Source organism: Theobroma cacao, chromosome 6 (genome assembly GCF_053813885.1).
Source record: "Theobroma cacao isolate CCN51 chromosome 6, ASM5381388v1, whole genome shotgun sequence".
Classification (NCBI taxonomy): Eukaryota; Viridiplantae; Streptophyta; class Magnoliopsida; order Malvales; family Malvaceae; genus Theobroma; species Theobroma cacao.
In genome coordinates, this window is record NC_142644.1 from 2,580,170 (window position 1) to 2,602,750 (window position 22,581).

General features: G+C 33.7%; 2 protein-coding genes across 2 annotated transcripts; one reads left to right on the top strand and one right to left on the bottom strand.

Moving 5' to 3' along the window:
• Positions 1-75: 75 nt before the first annotated feature.
• SUS2 (Pre-mRNA-processing-splicing factor) lies at positions 76-11,772 on the bottom strand. Its single transcript, XM_018123159.2, has 23 exons — positions 11,312-11,772; positions 9,891-10,107; positions 9,375-9,765; positions 7,689-8,966; positions 7,503-7,588; positions 6,925-7,422; positions 6,522-6,826; positions 5,981-6,435; positions 5,782-5,908; positions 4,943-5,184; positions 4,728-4,851; positions 4,462-4,651; positions 4,273-4,380; positions 3,816-4,069; positions 3,075-3,691; positions 2,878-2,984; positions 2,494-2,748; positions 1,936-2,409; positions 1,679-1,840; positions 1,345-1,542; positions 983-1,261; positions 615-857; positions 76-478 (listed from the first exon to the last, which is right to left on the bottom strand). The coding sequence occupies exons 1-23, from the start codon at positions 11,572-11,574 to the stop codon at positions 287-289; spliced, it is 7,065 nt and encodes a 2,354-aa protein (XP_017978648.1). The 5' UTR covers positions 11,575-11,772; the 3' UTR covers positions 76-286.
• Positions 11,773-19,520: 7,748 nt separating this feature from the next.
• On the top strand, positions 19,521-21,537 carry LOC18595283 (Ubiquitin-like superfamily protein). Its single transcript, XM_007023166.3, has 5 exons — positions 19,521-19,829; positions 20,177-20,276; positions 20,433-20,532; positions 20,863-20,942; positions 21,089-21,537. The coding sequence occupies exons 1-5, from the start codon at positions 19,607-19,609 to the stop codon at positions 21,342-21,344; spliced, it is 759 nt and encodes a 252-aa protein (XP_007023228.2). The 5' UTR covers positions 19,521-19,606; the 3' UTR covers positions 21,345-21,537.
• The last annotated feature ends 1,044 nt before the right edge of the window (positions 21,538-22,581 follow it).

Genomic DNA, 22,581 nt, shown 5'->3' on the forward strand with positions numbered 1-22,581 from the left:
AGCGCACAGAGCCATAGGCTGTCCAATGAATTGAATAGGGCATTGCAACCAATCACTTGAAACATGACAACAATGTAAGAAACTTTCAGGCGCCTAAATCAAAATGCATTTTACTCGTATATTTACAACAGATTCAGCAATGTTACAATTGGGATAAGGTACATGTAAGTTATCCAAACAAAAAGATTTAGGCCTCTACTGATCTTTCAGGCCAAGCACTGAAAAAGCATTAAGTGTTTCAGAGTTAATTCAACAAAAATTACAAACATAATAACATTGAACAGATTTAGGTAAATGTATCCTCCCTGTCTCCCTCCGCAGTCTCACCTTCCTCCAAGTTGCTGAACTCGAGGTAATGAGTTGGCCTGTGGTCCTCCTGGTAGTATTCTCTAGGCGGTCCAAGCTTCACCCCATATTTCATGCTAACTGTGTGCTTCACTCCCATGAAATTGTAATTCCATGGCCCATTGTCAGGAACCTATAAGAAAGAACAAAATAAGCTAAGATAGCCCCTAAACAGAATGACTAAATAAGATGCTATACATTTCTGTCAGATTTCGAAGCATAGAAGGATGGGAAACTCAAGAACACTAGCCAATGAAGATAATCCTTACCATATAAAATCCAAGGAACCGATCACTTAGGAGCATCTGCACCTTCTCATAATGAGTTGGAAGGTAACCATGGGGATTACTTCCTGTATCTTTGTTAACCCGTCCCCACTCGTAACCACTTGGAGTAAGCTTGTATGCTGTTAATGAGCAAGAACCTGGAGTGAAACTGCATGTCAAGATAATGCACTTCTCTCCATCCCACTGCTTGTTGTTCTCTAAAATCCGAGCATGAGATGTGACATCCTGTGATTATTGAATGCATGAAAAGACAACAATTAGTTTATCACATTTGATTTACAATGCATAAACTACACTAGCACTGAAATATTCCAAAAAAATTGAACCTAAGTAACAAACTAAACACAAACCTGTGGCGATAATTGAGGAAGCTCATTTGGCTGTGTGTGCATCCATCCCAAAGGCTCCAGATCGTTCAAGAAATCATGTTCAGGAAGAGCTGATGGAAGATGAACTTGCTGATGAGTTCCCCACTGTGGTGGCATGGCAATGCAGCGAATTTCCTTAACCTGAGGATTGTCAGGAGGACTTATTCCATACAAGTATCCAGCAATTTGAGTCCGTAGATCTGCTATGCAGATGAACTTCTTTAGAATGTTCTTTGGCATGATGTAAGTGTACCCAGTTTCCTGCATCATTATTTTTTATCATCATAAGCAGATAATTAAGCTTCTAGATCAATCACTAGATCTCAAATAAGTGACATATGTACCTTTATATCCTCTGAGTTCACATATATATGATTGACTCGAAGATAAAGATTTGTTGCTGATATTGCTCTAACACGCCAATCTGTCTTGGACCCAAATGCTGCTTGCTCATAGGGACTTGTGGTGGTAACAATGAGTTCATCACCATGCACATTTGTAGTCCTAGTTGTCACAGCTGTCAGCTGGCTTGCCTCCTTTGCCTGAAAACAGATGTTTGAAAAATAATAACTCAAAGTTAGTAAGATGTTTTTTTTTTTTGGGATAAAAGTTAATCATACGAGGCCATGTTATATTAGCAATCGTGAATAAAAACAAAAAAGCAGAACATAGCATAACCTGTTTCTCGATTTCTGCTATCTGCTGCCTCTGTTGAGAGGGTGGAGTGATCTCAGCTCCAAGAATAATATCACGAATCTCAGACTGTGTCAGGGCTGATGTATTCACATTGTTCTTTTTGGCATAGTCAGAGAGTATGAGATCTCTTAAAGCAACTTCGACCTGCACCATGAAATAATCTTTATTGTAGTACACTGAAATGAAGTATGCATGCTTCTACAACTAATTGGAAAATTATGAGTGAGAATCATGCCTACCTTCATCCATTGATCATCAGTAAGAGAAGGCCAGATATGGTGTGGCTCAGTAACAATTGTCTTATCAGGTTTCAATAACATCTTAGCCTTCTCATTGTTCACATGAAGTGCACGAAGGATCAGAATGAGTCGAGAGAATGCAGTGTATGATGAGATACTTTTCAACCAGTCATCATAGATGTTAAACAAAACCATTTGTGGCTCTGTAGCCTTCAGAATCAGATCCCCAAATTTCTCAATTTTCAAGCAAGCCTGGAATGGGAGTTGCAACTCACTTCCCTTGATAACTATGTTAGGGAAATCCAGCAAGTGAACCTCCAAAGGATCAAGCATTCCCTTTCGAGTAACAATGATTTGCTTTGGTTGTTCTTCAACAGGCAAAGACCGCACAAGAGCAGCAACTTCTTCAGCTGTTTTCCACTTGGCTAGCTGACCAAGACGCTTTTGACCTGCCCACACACTTGTATGAATGACCTGCAAGAGAAATATGTTATCCAGTTGAGATCTTCACAATAGACAAGCTGGCTTAGGAAATAGATGTTCTATGAAGAAACAGACCTTTAAGAACAACTGTCCTGTCCGTGGATTGAATATAAAGATGGCACCATTAATGGGTTTTGTTGTGAGATTCCCTTCAAATGTCTTATGGATTGTAACACGATACACATTGGTGTCATCAACAAACCAAATGATCTGGTTGCTGAAGATCTCTCCATAGTTTTGGGATGAAAGATATGGCTCAGTAGGCTCAGAAGAATACAACTGTAAACCTTTCCTTATCCGCTCTCTTAAAACATATAAAGCTGGATTTGACTGTATAAGGACAAAAATAATTAGTTCAACCTTTGACATGTAAGCTTCTACCAGAATTTAACAAACAAATGCAACTCAAACACTTGAACTATAACTTAAATGAAGTATAAATATGTAAAACTATGCTACCTTCATGATCTTATTCATTGCCTGAGCAAGCAGTGGCTTTGATCCAGGGAACCAGTTGCCAAATGCAGAATGCAAGTTGTAAGCTAGATCAAGGCCAATCATCACCCCTACATAAAGACAACAGATGATCAGCTCGGCAGAGAAACACAGGCATATAACACAATAGGAAGAACAAGGAAAAAGAGGTGAAAGTTTACCAGTAGGAGATGGATAAATAGACATGTTGTCTGTTGTATAATCCATAAATTTGGCTCGAGTGTAACGCTCAATATCATGCGAATCATAATCTCCCCACCGGAGCTGTACATCTATCCAATATTTGTTGCTTGCTTTTTGATCAAACATATCCTTGGACTCTGCAACAAGACTAGGCTTTGACATAGGCCATCTATGAGCTGCAAAGAGAAGAATATCTGCACAAGAGCTGTTCATCTTGTAACTCTTCCTTGGATGGATTGTCTCCTTCTGAACAGTTTCGATTTCCAAAGCATCCAACTCCTGATCTAAGACTTGGCAAAGATCCATAACCACACTCTCATGTATTTTTTGCCACAAATGAGCACGGAAGATCTGAATCAAGGATATTTTCAAGGTTGGGATCTTCCCGTGCATGAAAATTCCAGTTAGATCGAGTTGCACTTGAAATCCCACGTAAACATTAGCCCGATTAATTGTCGGTGACCACCAAAGAGTAAACCTACGGTTAGGAATCTGGTTAAGACCAGATCTCTGAGCATTAGTGAGCTTCTTATACTTCATTGACTCCTCGAATCCAGAAGCCTTTTCCCAAAACAGACCCTCCCATGTTGGAAAGCTGAAATTCCAGGAATAAAACAAAACATAAATAAGATATGATCGTCCAGATCATCAATAAGAACAATAATTGGATAAGTGACCTACGAACTATAAAACTAAAATAAAACCAAATAATGACTCACTATGTTCCTTTAAACAAGGTATGCTCTAGGATTCCTTCAACACCTCCCAGAGCTTGGATGACATCAGTTCGATAGTTATTCAAGTTCCACAATTTGCCATCATGCCTTTGGTGAGTCCACCAGAATGGGTTCTGCTTCAAAACTTGGTACTGCTTAAAGTCTGTACGTACTCTCCATCCCTTGTCGTATGCTAACGTGTGCCTATCCTTCTGAAACAAAGTATTTATACGTGGTATTCCCCTATCCCATGAATCCTGTAAACAGATCAGGAAGGAAAAATCATCAGAATACAATTTCCTTGTGGCAGCTATATCATATAATGCAAAAATCACACTGAACACATATATGATTATAAGAACAAATATATGAAAAACTGTAACAAGGGAAAAATGCTAAAGGGAAATGGCACTAGAAAACAGCACTCGCATTGGCTTAAAAAATAAAAAAGGAAACTCACTTCCAAATCTTCAAGGGTTAGACGCCTATTTTGTGCCTGAGCTTCCTGCCTCTTCAGTGCATACTCTGCCCAAACACGCTGTGAGTCTATGAACTCACTTTCCCATGGCTGTTTAAAATCAGCAAAATGATCAAACAGTGAAACAAGACTTTAAAAAGGAAGTACATAAAATAATGAACTTGCTTTTACCTGTATGTAACGATAAAGATTTGGAATCAGCTGGTCTTCCTCATGACTCATTCCACTCCTAAAGTGAGTTACACCAACATCAGTCTGCTGACTGTATCGGAGGTCACTCTGTGGAATCAATATGTGACCCATTGATAACATGCCAAGTCCACCAATTTCTTTAGGAGTGTAAAAAATGACAGGAGGGAATCTGAAAGCATAGTAGTGTGTCAGAAAATTATTATGACAAGAAAGGAGAGAGAGAGAGTGGTCAAATATAACCATACCGGCTAGGCATTTTTGAATTCAGTCCAATCTTGATACGAGTTTGAATTTTATTTTCACATTTAACCAGCAGATCTAAAAGCTCTTGTGTGTGTACAGTTGCTTCACGGAAGTAGGTCATAAGACCTATTCAACAGAAAAAAAATGAACGCTCAATAAATTGAACATTATCAAAATCAAACAGTCATAACAAGACCATAAAAATTTTAAAAAATACCTATTAAGGCAGTATTCCATTTGTTAACAATCTTTGTAAATGTTGTTGACCCAGAAGACATGAGAATCTGCCTAACACGATTCTCAAATACTTTCATGTGCTCATCATCAACCCGTAAGAAAGCAACTGCAGTTCGCTCTTTTGTCTGTTCATTCTGCAAATTCCACACTCCATCTCTTGTATTGCTAAATGCTTCTTGAGTCATTCTTGTTTTCGGAAGTATCCGAACTTCAAAACCACACCTAAACATCAGAAATAAGGAGACTGAATCAGTCAAACTGTTTCTCTAAGGAATAATCATGATTCATGACCAGAATGCAATGCCAAGTTTCTCTAACACAGTTTAAAACAAATAAAATTGGTCAGACAAACAAGCACATAGAGGGAAGTAACTTAGAGAGAAAGAAATGATACTACTAATAAGAACCTTTCAATATAAACTATATGGAAAGTAAACTTCATCATATATTAGATATTTTACAAATACAACACAATCATATTCAAATTCGTTATATAATTTTAAAAAATACATTCCGCCACTAACATAAGCACAGAGCATGCAACTCTATGTCAATCCATAAAAGCAGTATGTCAACAGACTTACCATGTCTAGCATTCTAGCTCCAAATTACCAATACACTTATCATTAAATCCTCTTGTTTACAAAGCTGTCAATTTAACCCACCTCTAAAGTAAAAAATAGAATGGAAATTTCAGATATATTTTAATTTGCAGAAAATCAACAAGAACTTCAACCAAAAACTAACAACAATTTCAACACAGATTGTAGTGCAAGCTGACAAAAAATATTTAATAAAGAGGTACAAAGGAAAACATACATGCTAAAAAGCAGGTTGGGATTGTCCTTGCTATAGACAGAAACAAAGCTGTTCTCCCATTCCAAAGTTGTGATGCTTCTAGGCAAACGATTCTTCATGTCCCAAAAGACACTTCTCCCAAGATTAACTGAAGAGAAGAAAGAAATAATTAGAGCCTGAATTTCATTACAAAAGCAGTTGTTATTAAAATTTAGCATACCGTCATGTTTCATAAGCCTCATTCTTGCATCTCTTGGCCAGCATTTCTTGTTGTTATATCCAACCATGTTTTCATTGTTCGGATCAGGGTGCTCAGTGAGATATCGCTGGATAAGGTCTCGTGCCTCATCATGAGTGAATCTGAACAATATATGCACCTTATCAATGTACCTAGAGTACAGACGAATTGGATGCCGGGTCTCAACTTTTGTGTCCCAGTATGTGATAAATTCATTTGGCATCTGGGGAGGACCAGCAATCTCACTAGCACGAGTCAATCCAAGAAGCAAGAGATCCAAAACAAGTCCATAATACTGGACAACAAAAGAAGCAAACTGAAGACCACGGATAAGACCATATGAATTTGTGTGACTCATATCTTTGTAAGACAACACCACGTTATTCTTTGCAGTAACATAATCTGCAATGTTGTGATCAAGAACCAAACGTAGAAGCCTACACAGTAAAATCAGAAACATTAATGAAGAATTCCAACAAGTCCGGTAATGAGATAAGCAAAAGATTTACACGAAAGCCCTTACCTGTTTAACATTGTCAAGTCAATCTTCTCAAAGAACTTCTCAAACTTTGTTTGAAGCATCACCACACACTGCCCCTCACTTGTGTCCCATATCCCTTGCAAATTGTTTATACCTTGACACCATTTGTAAACCAAAAGCGGGGGTGGCTCTGAATCTGCAGGCTTAATCCAATTAGGAAACAGGTGGCGCTTGTCTCCTTCATACCATAGATATTGGTCAAGATAAGCATCTGTAATCTTCTCCAGGGGCTCAATTTCATAAACTGGAATCAAATAGCTGTACAAATCCATGAACTCTATACCAACCTGCAAAGAAAACATCAATTTGAGTTCAAATTCAGAAATAAGAGATGGAGAGGTAGTTTGAAGGTGAAGTACGGGTCAATTTTCAGTCATAAACTCACTTCTTTGAAGGCACGCTGGGTAAGCAGGTGGCGCTTGATCCTCGACAAGGCCTCATGAGGATTATCATAAGCTTGTTCAATTAGACCCAATTCTTCTCTTTGGAGTTGGTTTAATCTCACAGCTACACTGTAAGATTCCTTCAACCTCTCCAGTGCAAGGATAAGTAGCTTTGTATCATGTTTGTAAGACAAAGGAGGAAATGGAATGGGAGAAAACTTTCTTGACTCCAACCAATGCACAGTTGTAGTATAAATGGCAACTGCTTCTTCTGGAGTGACATATGGCCCATCTTTCAAATAATTGTGCTGTCGTTCCTGCTCAGCTTTCAGCCAGAGGCGAGTCAATCTGCCTAAGTTTTTCCTGCAGACTGTTTTATCAACAGTTGCACCTCTCCTGATACGCTCACGATTGTAATGAGCAACATTTGTCCACCAGTCTGCTTTTGACTTGACATATCGAAGGATCATATTCTCAATGGGAACTGGCAAACCCGGAACCTACAGAAGAGAACAGTGTGACAATTAGCACAATTGCAAAATATGGAAAAGGAAAATACATCATTTTGCAATGGTTTTACCTTCCAGGGGATGTTTGCCTTCCAACATCGCCATGCCTCACTGAGATGCTGTAATATCGTTCTAGCTTTATTTTGTTTAATGCCCTCTGTAGATTAACAGTGGAATATTTGGAATGTAAAGAAATAAGAAACTGTCAACAATAAATTAAATATTAAAACTACTAATTAATGATAGTTGACAATCACCTGGCATGGCATCAAGAACATCATGCATCACAGCAGCACGAAGTTCCAGATCAAAATGGCTCTCAACACGTTGCTTTGTAACAGTCTTGGCCACTCCTTTTGAATGACGCCCTTCAAACTGACGTGCAAGCAGGTTTCCTAACCACCTTTCCAGAAGAGGCACAATGCCACGAAGGAAAAACAGCCATACTCTCCACATCGGTGCCCAAAATCCACATCCGGGTCCTTTACCCACTGGCCCAGTATTGAAGCGATAGTAAATTAAGTGCTTTAAGTCTTTGCACATCCTAATCTGCCTCATGAGACGGTACTTGTAACGGTACATCCCAGTCAACTGGCCAACATGGGAAAATGTATACTGCAGACCATCTGCCAACTGGAAGGCATCAACGTTGCCAAGTCGGAATTGGACATTGGCATCAACAACAAGCTTTGTTAAACGCAGGATCTCACGACAGAGATGAAAAGCATTGCCAAATCGTGACTTCTTGCGTTCTTTTGTGGTGAGAGTCTTCACAGGCTTTAAGTTAAAGTTATAATCCAGGTGAAGGTAGTTCAAATTTTTCCTATGTATCAACAGGTTAAGCATGTTGTACCCTTGCTTGCAAACTTGAAGACCTGCTTCAACCCAATCAAGCTCTGTCGTTTGGAAAAACTTAGTCGCTTGGAGAGATCGAAACAAGTGCTTCTTCTTCTGAGCCTTAGGAGGCCTATGATGCAGCTCATTCAGCACAAAGCATTTCAATAGTTTCTGATAACTAACCCGCACTTTAACAGGATAAGATGGCGGACAGTGCTCCTTGTACCACTCTGACACAAGTGGTATATCTTCAGCACGTCGCATCCGACCAGATCTCATATTAAAAGGGCGTGGAGCAAATAACAGAGAAATCCCGGCAGCAGTAGTGTCAGTATAAAGCTGTGTGTCATTCAGTAAAGGTTCCACCCCTTCTGGCAAGACAAAATCGTCTTCATCCTCGTCATCATAAATTTTCTTCTCACGTCGCTCCTTGTTTGTGGTAGTTATGGGGTGTATCAAGGGATCATAATAGAATGCCGGTAAATCAGGGTCTTCTGTTTTAATGTACATGACCATGGGAGTGTGATACACACCAAGCTTTACTTTCCTGGGCCGATTGTTATAAAGATGAGGGAAAGCAATTCGGTACTCTGTCCTAAGGGGTGACCGGATAATGAGTTTGTTTATGTCATTAAATTCATTCCAGTCCTCATCCCCTTTCTCCATATCACGGTATAGTGGTTCGAACTTAGGACCACCTGCAATAGCGTGCAACTAGTTAACAATGCACCAACAGAATATCATCAATTTATCAATGTTAAATAAAACTAATATCACAACTACAACCTAGCATAATGGAAGCAATTGGATATTATCATCACATTAAATGTCCACTCAAGCAATTCAACCCCCACTCCAACCCACTCAATTTAAAACAGAGAAAAAAAAAAGTGATAGAAATTCCAATGTATATTAGTACTCAAAAATGCAAGCAATACACAAGCAAAAGCTCTAAAACTGTTTCCCATGAACAGTTTTACAATAATTGAATCTCAATTATCTAAAATGGGTCCCCAAGACACCAACAGCCAACCTCTGCAAACTCAATTCATTCACAAGCATAGGAAAAAGGAATTTTGGGATACAACAAAAGGCAGGAAACTTACCAGGTATGCACATGTTTAATGCTTTAGCTGTGAAGAATGACTCCATGTCAAACAAGTAGAAATAATTACGGTCAATCAAATCAGAAAGCAACTGTCCAGCAAGCCGGTGCAAAGTTGCCATAATTGGAAGGGAGAGATGCCATTTCCTGTAACTCGGACCATTGATGAGTTTTGTTTTTACAAGAGGCTTATGGTCATAAAACCAAGCATATACAGCAGAATCTTCTTCTTCATCCAGCTCCAATTGAATTGGCTCGAGAGGATCAACATCTAACAGATTATCAGCATAGTCTAATGGAGGTTCCTCGTCATCAAATGGTGGAAACCGCATTCTCTTGAAATGACGACGATCTCGTTTCTCCCTTCGCATCATGATCCACATTGTACCCCACTATTGAAATACAAGATAAGTCAATCAATAACCAGAAAGATGTACTTCTTTCATGTATAATTCAACAGAGATACAACTTAGTTTGGCTTTGTGTTTGTAGGAAGCGGGGAAGGAAATAAGCATACCTGTGCTAAGTAAATCGGTTCAACAACCCATGGTATTTCATTCACAAATGTGATAGCTCCTGTAATATGATATAAGACCTTTACATCACGAACCTGTTCCCAAGGCATTGGCATATTCTCAAGGAGCTTGTAAACTGCATGGGGAATGAATTTAAGGGCCCCAAGATACACACGTTTATCGTGGCGATACTTTTTTGAAGACATGTCCCCATGGTCTCTGTCAAAGAGAAAACAAAGTTAACTATCACTATATCATCATATCTTGCCAATTGAAGTGCACACTTCTAGATCTAACAGCAGAAGTGCAGACCAGGAACATCCTAAGGAGACTATAGCAACAAGAAACAGAAAATAATTATATTTATCAGAACATTAAACTATAAATTACCATAAAAAAAAATCACTGGTGGCTCTAGAAACCCAAACCAAGAGCCTTATGCCTTAAATAAAATTAGCAAAATGATTTAAATATCATTAAAGATCAGACTAGTGAAGGTATAATTGCTCAACAATCAAGAAGAAAGATGCTAGCTCAACAGCTACAGGGCTTGGAAAGAATCACGCGTCAAAGAAAGAAACCATCAAAAGCTATTGCTCCACATTAGCTTTTACGGTTAAACTTTCCATTAACATACTGGCTGATGGTGAATAAGTCCCCACAAGAAATGTTAGGTGCTTGAGATCATTGGAGCCTCTCTTTTTTTCATGCTTTTCCCAAAGGCTCCATTTCAAATTCGATTTGAACCAAAGAAAGATAGGGGACTGGGATTGCTGAATCACATTCCAGTATATATGCTTACAATAACCATGATCCACACAATTCAAAGGAACAAGTTTTGCAATACAAAAACAAGAGGAACAACTATGAAAACTTTACCAGCTTTCCTACTATGTGATGTCCTCTATGTGGATCCTATTGCACCATAGTATTTTATTTAATACCATTCTTCAGCAAAACTCAGGTCCTTTTATGATTTCCATCCAAGTCATAATTAATCTTCCTCTCCTCCATTTAAAATGTCCTCACTGTCCTCAGTAAGCTTAGTATAACAAGTTTTGGTATAATTTTACTAAAACATAAGACAAATTCTCATGGTCAAAATTGCGACCGCAAGAACCTAAGTGAAACATTTTCTACTTAAAATAAAATAAAACCCACAGAAAACTCTATATCTTAAACTACTACAATAGAAAATTAACATCGAAATTAAATTAAGAAACCCACCAAGGGAAGAAAGCATAGAACTAAGTTCACAAGATCCCATAACCGACCTAATAAATACAAAAACCTCATCTTAACAATCTTTAATCCCTAAAACACCAACAAAACAGCCACCAAAATTCTATTAAAAAAAAGCAACAGAGCAAATCTCACTAAACTCTGTCCTCAAAGTTGCTAAAAAAGTGTTCTAATATCTGACCTGATAATCTTTCTGACGTGCTCAGGAGGCATGTCCTCCTTCTGCGTCTCGACAAACCCAAACTTCCTTTTATCTCCATATCGCTTAGAGTTGAGCTGCATCCATTTCCGCGCCTTCTCCTCCAGCTTGGCCTCCGCCTCCTGCGGAGTCGTCTGCGGAGCCAGCACGGTGTAAGAAGGCTGCGCAGCTGGAGGAGGCGGGATGGTGGATCCCCCAGTTCCCGGAGGCGCTATCTGAGCGCCGTTATTGTTGTTGTTCCACATGGCAGCGTTGGCTGAAGCAATTTCTGCTTCAGAGGTAGAAATGAAATCCTACAAGACAGAAACAGAAGAAGATTTTTGGATTTCGTTTCGATGTAAATGATTTTGATATTAGGGTTTTGGAAGGTTTTTTTAGAGGGGAAGGCGTCCGGTTTCCTTTCGCTTCTCCTCCCTCTGTGCGAAGAGAGTGAGAATTCCTGAGTAAAACGAAGGGATTGTTCGGTTTTATATTTTTAGTTTTTAGGGATAAACTAATGGCGGTGGTACGTGATGATGGACTCGGTTAGGGGTACGGACTTCCATGTCTGGAACTTTAAGGCCCATTTCTGTTGGGTCACAACCCCAATCCCAACCCATTATATATGAATAAGAGAGATGATAGGAGGATTGATGCCCTGTCACAGACCGAATCTGTCAAGCTTTTTACTCCTATATTCCACAGTGTTAATTAAACTTAGAAAATTTGACTGTACCCTCTACACATGTCTAAATGTCTTGCAAATCAAAACAATTATTACTCACGTAACATTGACGTGATATATTAATATATTATAATAAATGATGATATGTATAAAATAATATGATTATATGATATTTTTTTCATTTTACGTCAATATCATGATAGCATTATGTGTATATAAAAATGATATGTGATATTTTTTCAATTAATAACAATTAGTCAGTCGTTAGTTATAAAAATTTATTTAATTTAAAATAAAAGTATATAAATTTGATTAAACACAATAAATAAAATAAGAGCTTACATAAATTTTATTTAATAGTTCAAAAACCTTTTAAAATATTATGTCAAAAATCTCATGTCTTTAAGCAAAGAACCTACCTCTTCTCCAAACAAAATGCTTGTTCTTAACAAACAAACATCATAAAGGTCCAATTTCAAAACAGATAATATCTCGTAATAAGACACAACCCAAAAGTACTTTGACCCTTTATATCAACAAGGGAAAGGAAACGAAAATATTGAACCCAAAAAATTTATCAAATACAAATTCAATCAACTAAAATATAAAAAAAAAATACATTCGAGCATTTTACTTATTAATTAGTACAAAATCTCCTTACTTAAATGACATAAGTTCGAATTTTTTTTCCCTCAAAACAAGAGTGTACTTCTTCTCCAAATGAAATACTTTTAAAAAGAATTTCAAGGTTTAATTTTAAAATAAATAATATCTCAAAACGGGTACAATGAATTAGAAAGTTCTTATCTTAAGAAGAGAAAAGCAAAGAAAATACTATACCTATAAAATATTGGTATCATTCTGCAAATGGGTACAATTAATCTGAAATTTCATGCATTGACAAGAGAAAGGAAAAGAAAATACTATACCAATCAAACATTGGTATCATCTCGTAAAGGGATACAATTAATTCAAAAGTTCTTGTATTAAGAAGAGAAAGAAAAAGAAAACACTATACCTATAAAAACATTGGTATAATTGCACCAAAATAATATTGCTAGTAATTTTTGGAGAGTATAAATAAGAATAAGACTTTTTTTTTTCTCATCTTTCTTAATTACATCATCAATACGACAGTTACCAGTTAACATCATATCATCATTTATTATGCAACACACGCAAGAAAAAGACGACGAATTAACCTTCTATAATGCTTGTTGTCTAAGTATTGTGTTAGTGGCAGTCTTCATCTGATAATAAACCAAGTTGTTGTTATGATTGATATCATTTATCATTGTCCTGTATAGGTTTTTCCAGGAGCTGCAAAGCATGACAATGAAATTGTTAAAGTGGCAGGCAAGGCCATGGATAAGGGTCGATGAGTTCCTTTACCTTTTTAGGTATTCATGACTTCAGTTTTCCACATCTCCCTCACCTTTCCTACTTCCTCCCATCCCGCTATACCCAAAAACACTGTTGTATTTCCAACCAAAGATAGCATATACAGCATGTGTTTTCAGACCAAAACTTTCCACTTCTGGAGATGAGTTTGCACCCCTCCCCATCTCTATGAATTTGGATTAAGATGAAGGCGATGTTGGTGAGGTTCAATCTGAAGATGGGCGTATGCGAGAAGCATAGGAATTCATTTCAGATTGAGCCGCGCCAATATCACTTTCTTTACAATGGGTTTGCCTAGGCTATGCTCTTTATATCCATATCCATGGCCTCCATGGCAGTCCGCAAAGCATTCCATTCTTGGCTACCTAGCTGGTGCCTGCCAATCTGTCGTCTTCTTTGGCCTCTCTTTTCAGGTAAACCATCTGTTTCCTTTAACGTCGGAACGTGTAGTTGGTCTACCTAGCAAAGATATAGATTTCCATCATGAATGAATTAACGAAAATAGACATTTTTTTCTATTATAATTTTTAAGTATTAATAAGATTTATTTATTATGAATATATATATATATATATGTGTGTGTGTGTGTGTGAATCTTTATTATCTTAAGAGGTAAGAGTTTCAAATAGTCTAAACAGACTAAACAATCCAGCAAGCCAGAATAAGAATGTAATTTGATTTAAATTTTTAGATTTGTTGATATATATTTAAATTTAAAAATAGACAAGAGTGAATTAAGATTAGGATTTAATTTAATTATTATCAATTCAATGATTTTCAATTAAAATGTTTGACTTAGTGTCTATTTGATTCTTTTTTTTTCAGTTTATTTATCTCTTAAAAGTAAAAATCAGACTAAACAAGATTTTAAGAAGCCCTTAAAAAAACATATTAACTTTTCAAGAGAATTTTTTTTGGTTCTAAAAATGTCCTCATCCATTAAAAATAATCTCAACATTACTCTCTCAAAAAATATCCCTCTCGCCTCTCCCTCTCTTTGCAAATCATTCATATCCAACGCAAATTGCGAACAACTACTAGAAAATTAAAAAAAAAAACAGAAAATCTAACAACAAAATAGCGAAATCTGAAGTATTTTCTCTTAATCTTACTCAAAATTTAAAGCTGCATTTAGGTATTATTTTTTCTTTTTCTTTTAAAAAAACTATAGTGGGAATAATTGATTAGTTTAGGATTTGATTTGTTTATTTTTTATTTAGGATTTAAGGTAATTTTATCTAAAATTAGAATTTATATAAGTTGTTTTGTCAAACAATTTATATATAAAAAAGATTTATAGAGCTTATAAAAGTAAATTTACCAAATAACTCTTAATTTTAAAAATTATTATTTTTCATAAAAACTTTATAATAGCTTTTAATTTTTGAAAAAAATCAGGCCAGACAAGAGCAAATAGACTCGTAGTAAAGGCTGCTTAAACTTTTAGTTGATGAAAACAAATATTTTTGTTCACTATATTTTTAAAAAGTTTTATTTTAAATAATTTTTAATGAATATAAATAATTGATAAGATTTATAGATGATCAGTTTTTAAATAGGAATTCTAATTCTGTTCAATGATTTTCAATTAAAAATATTTAACTTGGTTAAGATTTCTTTGCATGCTAGCATATACGGTAAGCATATACAGCAATGTTATATTAAAATTTTAATGCTATGTTAGTCAAGTTCTAATTTAATTTTATTTTTTAAATAATTTTAAGAGTTTTTTTTACTTTAAAAAGTTCTATCCATTCTTTAAAGTTAGAATTTTAAGAGTTTTTTCTACTTAATATCATCACTATCATATATAAATGGAATTTTAATCCGAAACAATTAACTATTATCTCTATTAGTAAGTTTTACGTTATAATTTCTTATCATGCAAATTTACTTAATTTTTACGGTATGATTAAAAAATTGTATTGTCAATTAATGTTTTTTACGTTGGTTTTCTTAATTCAACATTGTATTCAAAATTCAAAATTTCAATGTCCAACATTAAAATTACATATAACATCATGAAAATAATTTCAATTTCATTTTTTTTTCAGATTTTCATAAGTCAAGGCTTGGGAATTATATATATTATTGCCAATTTTACTTGTTTGTAATAACAATAAATGCAATTATTTTTCACTTGTCCATGAAATATTTTAATTTTCAACACAAAAACGTATTTTTTTTCAAAAATGACAGAATAAAAATATAATAGAATACAATTTAAGATATATTTGAGTAATTTCATATATCACGTGTGTAAAATAAAAAACAAAAAAATATTTTTATTACTTATATACAATAAAACCTTAATTAATTAATATTCAATAAATTAATAATCTCGATTAAATAATATTTTTGATCGGTTCTGATTATGAATTAATAATTTACTAAATTTATAAGATAATGCATTTAAAAAAAATAAATAAGTCCCACTTAATATATAAATTAATAATTATCTTATACATCAAAATTATATATATATATATATAATTCAATTAAAAGGTTTTTGTAAAATAAGACTCCAATATTACTTGTTTTTTCTCTAAACTAATATCTCCTTGTACCTTATCTTTAACTTTTCTTAGCGCATTATGAAGTTTTGGTGTAATGTTCTCGTATTGTAAAATAAAATTATACAATGTAATTGTTGCTTTTGAGTATAATTTAGATTTTCTATGTTGTACTCACATAATATTTTATGCATTTCATCCATATTATTGATTTTTTTACACTTTTGAGATTAGATGTCATTGTATTGAGTTTTACTATTTATGATACTATATGTTCTTTTTATAGATGTTTTTGCTTAACTTAATGTTCATGAGATATATTAATTAAATATACATCAAATGTAATTTTAATTTGTTGCAAAAATAAATAGATTCATGACTTTTATTGAATAAGACTGATTACATTCATGAACTTATTTTAGTTAAACAAATAAATAGAATACTGATAATTCATAATTCGCTAAGTAGGTAATATTCATATAATCACAATACACAATACATATATTAAGTTTAATATTTTAAAAAATAAAGAATATCTTAGTAAATTAATTTTTTATTAATTAATATATAAATTAATAAATTATTAATTTATGGATTAAATAATATCTCAATTAATTAATAAATTTGCATGACCCAAAGGGTATTAATTTATAGAGATTTTACTATATCTATATAAAAGTGGAAAAAACTAACTTGCTTACTAAAATTACATAAAAATCAAATGTGTTAATAAAAATAATAATACAATATCAATTATCTTTATTTATTCCATATTGAAATTTGAATCTAATTCTAATTATACATCAAGTGAGTAAAGGTGCCCATCAGTCGAATCAAGTTTAATCTATCAAGCCTTTATTTTTTTTAAAGCCAAGTCCCAGCGTAACTCAACATGCACATTTAACAATGATTTAATTATTAAAATAATAAAATATTTATTTTATATTAATATTTTAATAATTTAAAATATTTTAAAATTAAAATTAAATACAAATAATATTGTTAATAAAATAATTTACTCAAACTGAACTGCCTACCTAAACTTGGTGCAAGTCGAGCAAGTAACTCAACCTTGTGAATATCTTTAGACATGAACATTTGACTTAATATTAGATGCAATGACAGAGTCAAAATTTTATGTTCTAGGGGGTGAAAACAAAAAATTTAATGTTTGCAATAACAAGATTATAAAATTTTTTAAAAAAATAAAGAATAAAACTATAAAATTAAAAAAATTATTAAATTTTGAAAGTTTAAGAGGGGCGGGGGCTTTACTAGCCCCCTTTCCCTTCGTCGCTGATTAGATGCATGTAAAGATAAAAGTAAATCAAGCACTTTGTGAGCTACTCCAATTCGCCTCAATAAACTCTTGACCTCAACTTATTTAATGTCGAGTTGAGTTCAAGTTTAAGCTATTTGAATAACAAGTTAAATGTTTGTTTGACTCAGTTTTTTTTTCAGTTTATTTATCTTTTAAAAGCAGAAACTGAGTCAAATAAAATTTTGAGAAGTTATTAAAAAAATATTTTTTAAAAAAAAATAAACAAAATTTAAAAAAATAACTTCAGAAAAAGCTTTAAAGTATTTGTCTCTTCTTTTCTTTTAAAAACACACCAGTTTTTCCAAAGAATTTTTCTTTTTATTCCAAAAATATGCTCATTTATTAAAAATAATCTCATTATTACTCTCTCAAAAAATACCCATCTCTCAACATTAATAGAACATTCTTTATTAAATACCTTTTATGGTAATTTTAACCAAAATTATAACTTATATAAATTGTTTTACCCAATAACTTATTTATAAAAAAAAGCTTATAAAAGTAAATTTATCAAACAGTATGAGCTTAATTTTAAAGCAATTATTTTTTATAAGAGTTTATATTAGTTTTTAAGTTAAAAAAAAAAAAAAGAAGCTAAACAGACTTCAAGTCAAGTTTGAACTTGGCAATACTCGACTTAAGTGGTTCATGAGTCTAGTTATTAATCTTTAATGTTTTATACATATATAAATAAAATATACTATTATTTACATATTATTAATTTTATTTAAGTTTTGAATTCAATCTTAAGTTTGTTCTCAAGTTGAATGTCAAGTTTCTTATTTAAATTAGTGATGATAGTTAGGAATGTCAATGGATACCTTATAATTGGGTATCCTACATTATCGGATCTGATTAAAAAAATTAAGATATCCTATTATTGGTTTCGAGTATAGTTTGTGTAGTAAAACTACTATCCATAACATGTTTTGATAAGATTCGAGTATAGTGGTTTTAGGGTACTTAATACTTAAATCCAATTATAAATAGTGATTTTTAATTATTAAATTTTAGTGTTATATATATATTATTTTTAATAAATTTCTTATAATTAGTATAATTATAATTTATACTTATTAAAATTCATTGATTGTTATACATATGATTTTAAACTTTAATTTATTTTTTTATGAACTAACTTTAATTTATTAATTTAATTGTTATTAAGAATATACATAAAAATTGATTTTAATTGAATTTTTAACAAATAATGTTCAGGATATTTTGTTATGAGTTCAAGTAGCAATTTCAAAATTTAATCCTATATTTATAGGATTTGGATATCTTATCAAAAAATTAAGTTTGTGTTAAAGTAACTAAAACAACGAGTACATATCCAATAACAATAATCAAGTTGAGCTCAATTATCTTTTGAGGGAAACTTGAGCATAAAATAAAACTTGATCAAGCTAGAGCCTCGAGCTTTTCAATCAAGTCAAGCGCGAGTGTGACATTGTATTGCTGGACTTGCTTGTACATCCTAAATGCATGTATTCTTTGCTCAAAAATCGGTTTGAAACTTCTATCACCAATAAAAATTATTCGGATCCAATCTTTAGTTTTTTATTTTGTCATTTAAAATTTTTCAAATATCGTGTGCATTAAAAAAATTTATTCATACTTCCTATCATGCATATCTTTCTCTTCTCAAATAAACGATTGAATTCTTCCAAATTTTTTTCGTAAATATTTTTTATTTTGAGAGAGTGAAGCAATCGATTTTCTAATAATAAAAAAGAAAATTAAAATTTTTTATTATATTAAATAAAATTTTTATATTTTTATTTTCAATCAAATTAAATAATTTAAATGAAATAATATCTATCATTTTATATTCACGTAATGCTAACATGACATATTGACTTATCTTTGTGATATTGAAATTATCATGTAATTATAATTTTATGATATATTATCATTAATTATGGTAAATCAATATGTTATATCAATCACACCTGTTATAAAAATAATTAAAATTTTAAATAATTTAAAATTTCTTTTAGATTTTTGGTAAAACTAATTTGGAAGAAATCAGATTTTTAAATTTATTTAAAAATTAAAAAAGAAAAAGAAAAATAACAAGTGGGCCTGAAGCTCAATTTGAAAAATCACCTCCGTGGGGTACACGCGCTCTTCTTTAGACCTTTACCGCCACGTTTCCTTTCCAAGACGCGAGTAGCCTCCGATTTTCAACTCCGGAAGGGAGTGAAAATCCCAAAATCTCTTAAAATTAAAATTAAAAAACCAAATAAAAATCCCCCCTACAACGGTCTCTTCTCGAAGAACAAACGAAACAAAACTCTCCGTCTTCCTCTTCTTTGTCACTGCTGCTGCGTCTCAGTTGATCCTAAGCCTAAAATTTCAGAGTTGGATTAATTATGGAAAGCTATGAGGAGAACAACAACAGTAGTCGTGGCGGTAGCTTGCGGGTTTTCAATTTGCTAGATAGGCGGCGTTTAGCTCCGCTGAATTTTAATAGCCGAGGTGGCGGTGACGGTGACGATAACGATGTTGTCGTTGCACGGAAGTTGTTGTATCGGAAACTTCCTCAACAGCGTAACTTTAAGCTCTCTGTTCTCAAGCTCGACGGTTCTCTCTTTGGTAAAACTCCATCGATTTTCACTCACCCTTTTGTTTTTTGCTGGTGTTCTTCGTAGTGCTTAGTTCAAAATCTTAAGGTGGATAAGAGAAAGGCAAAACTGATCACTTTGATGAATCTTTGAGCTTCGATGATGGCGATTTTTTCTCCTCGTACTTCATGTTTTCCCTTTTTTCGCTTTTTGTATCTAAAGGAAAGAAACGAACAAAAAGAGAAAAAGTGGAACTTTTTATAATATAAAATTGGTGAAGCGCTTATGAATTGGCTCATGAAAGTTAAAATTATTTGAGTTAGCTAGTCCAGTATGGTTCTCTTTGTTCCCTGAACGAGGCTTTTGGATTATATGCAGATGTTAACGTAGGAAGGAATGCTACAGTTGCAGAGCTTAAGGTAGCAATAGAGGAACTTTTTGCAACATTGCCAGGGGACACTCATGGCAGTATTTCATGGTATAACTCGTAATAATTAACTGATCCATGGACTATCACATTAGGCATGATTGTTATCCGTTTGATTGATTAAAATGTGTTTCTTATGTGGGTTTTGATTGTTTTTGAGTTGATCAGGAAATGTGTGATTTACTGATTTATAACACTTGGTGTTAGGTCACATGTTTGGGGGCATTTTTGCTTGTCTTATGAAGGTCAGAAGCTGGTAAACAACAAGGCTTGCATTAGAAATTTTGGGATCAAAGATGGTGATCAGGTTTTGTTTAGTTTTGTTAAACTTCTTAATTACATAATACTACTAGTACTTACAATTTGGATGGCTGGATTGAACACTGGAAAAGAGCTGTATGAGTTTTTTTTCCTGCTGTTTGGTCTACTTGCAAATTACAATTTATAGTTGCTTTGAGATGGTGTTCTTATGTTTTGAAAGTAACCTTGCTATCAGACATCAAGTGTTTTTAAGTTCAGAAATAATAATGGCCTTTATTTTCTTCTTGGGTTTCATCTGAAGCCTTAGTAGGTGCATTTTTACCTTTTATGAGTTCAAGCTGTAATTGTCTGATGTTTGTTTTCTGGAACATTACAGCTTCAATTTATTAGACACATGTCCGTCAACCAATTACCTTTAGGAAGACGCTTGAAACATCACAGTGTTCCCTGCAAATGGTACTCAGCCCGACAAACTCTGCTTTATTCTTTAATCTTTTGTATTTGATGATACTGTCAGATGAGCCATGTCATGTTTTAGACTCTGGGTCACACATGGTTTGTTTCTGGTTCTTTTATCTCTTTTCTAATTGGTCTGCATATAGGTTGTCATCGGGATCAAGTTATCATCAAGAGAAACAACATAATTCTGTGAATTTTAATAACAAGGATGAAAACCAAGAGGATAGCTCCACCTCCGATCATTATGAAGAAGAGGAGGAAATTCCTCTCCCAGATGTCAAGTTAGGCCACTTGTTGAGAGGATGGCTCTCATGCACCCGGTTGTGGGGTGCTTCGAGAAAGGGACCAGAAGGCCCGAGTAATCCCCCAAGATTCACCCTGCAATGTTTAGGAGGATGATTCCACAAGTAGATAGGATAGGTGATGGCTTCCACACTGCATTGTTGGTCTGAAATTTTGTTTCTTGATGTTCTGTAACAGACAATCTCGATGTCATTGGAGTCAATCACATACCAGGACTAGTTCAATGTAAATTGTTTGCTGGCTGTTCTGTCGTTTTATGGTAATGGTAAATTTTTTTTTTTTTTGAGAAGTATGGTAATGATAATTACATTAGCCTTTGCACTGAGATTTCACAATTATCCCTTTTAACTCATTTTAACAAAAACAGACTATTCTTCGTGGTACCAAGAATATGGTAATTACATTATACTTTTTCAAGAATAATAATAAGACATTTAATTTATAAAATATATAATTTTATTTTCTTACAATTGATATACAAAGCATGGTTCTAATATTAAAAAGTAAGGAATTTTTTCAATTTGAAAATTGATTGCTCTCAGTGACAAATTCAGGATTTGCATAAGGAATCATTAAAAAATAATTATAAAAATAATCATATTATATGTCAAGTTTTATACCTATAATAATAACGGAAATTAAAAATTAAGAACATCCTTTTAGTTACGTTAGTGATTACTCTCGTTGTTATCTATCTAAAAAAGAAATTGGTTATTTTGAACTAAGCAGACATAAGAGCATCAATTTCTTTTTCCTTTTGGAATTAAAAAAGAGTATCACATCCAAAATATAGCAGTCAAATGAGTAGTATTAATATTCAAAAAGAAAATAGAATTATCACTATTCTTCTTAAAACGTTGTCGGCTTCTTCCACCAGATATTTTAATCAACAGTCTTAAGTCGATACCAATTCTAATGGCCAACAATGTCAATAGGCACAACCACGTTGCATCTTCCTTGCGACCATCAAAATTTATCTCCAAAGTTATTAAAACAAGCAGTCAGTCTCCTTAAACCCACAATTCATTTCCATTCTTCTTTGTTCATCAATCAAGTATTTGATCACTAAATCATGGGAAATTTATGCTCAATCTCAATCTCAACAGGGGATACAGTCCCTCGCTGCTGTCATTGCATTGTTGGAGAAGCAAGTTACACAAGTAAGCTTGAAGATAATCTTAAAGCTCTGAAGAAGGAATTGGCGAAACTGAATGCGCGAAGGGATGATGTGAACCGGAGGGTAGATCTTGCCGAACAACAACATATGGAGCTGCTCAACGAAGTTCAACTTTGGCTTTTAAGTGTGCAGGCTGCGGGAGCAGAAGCTGAGGAA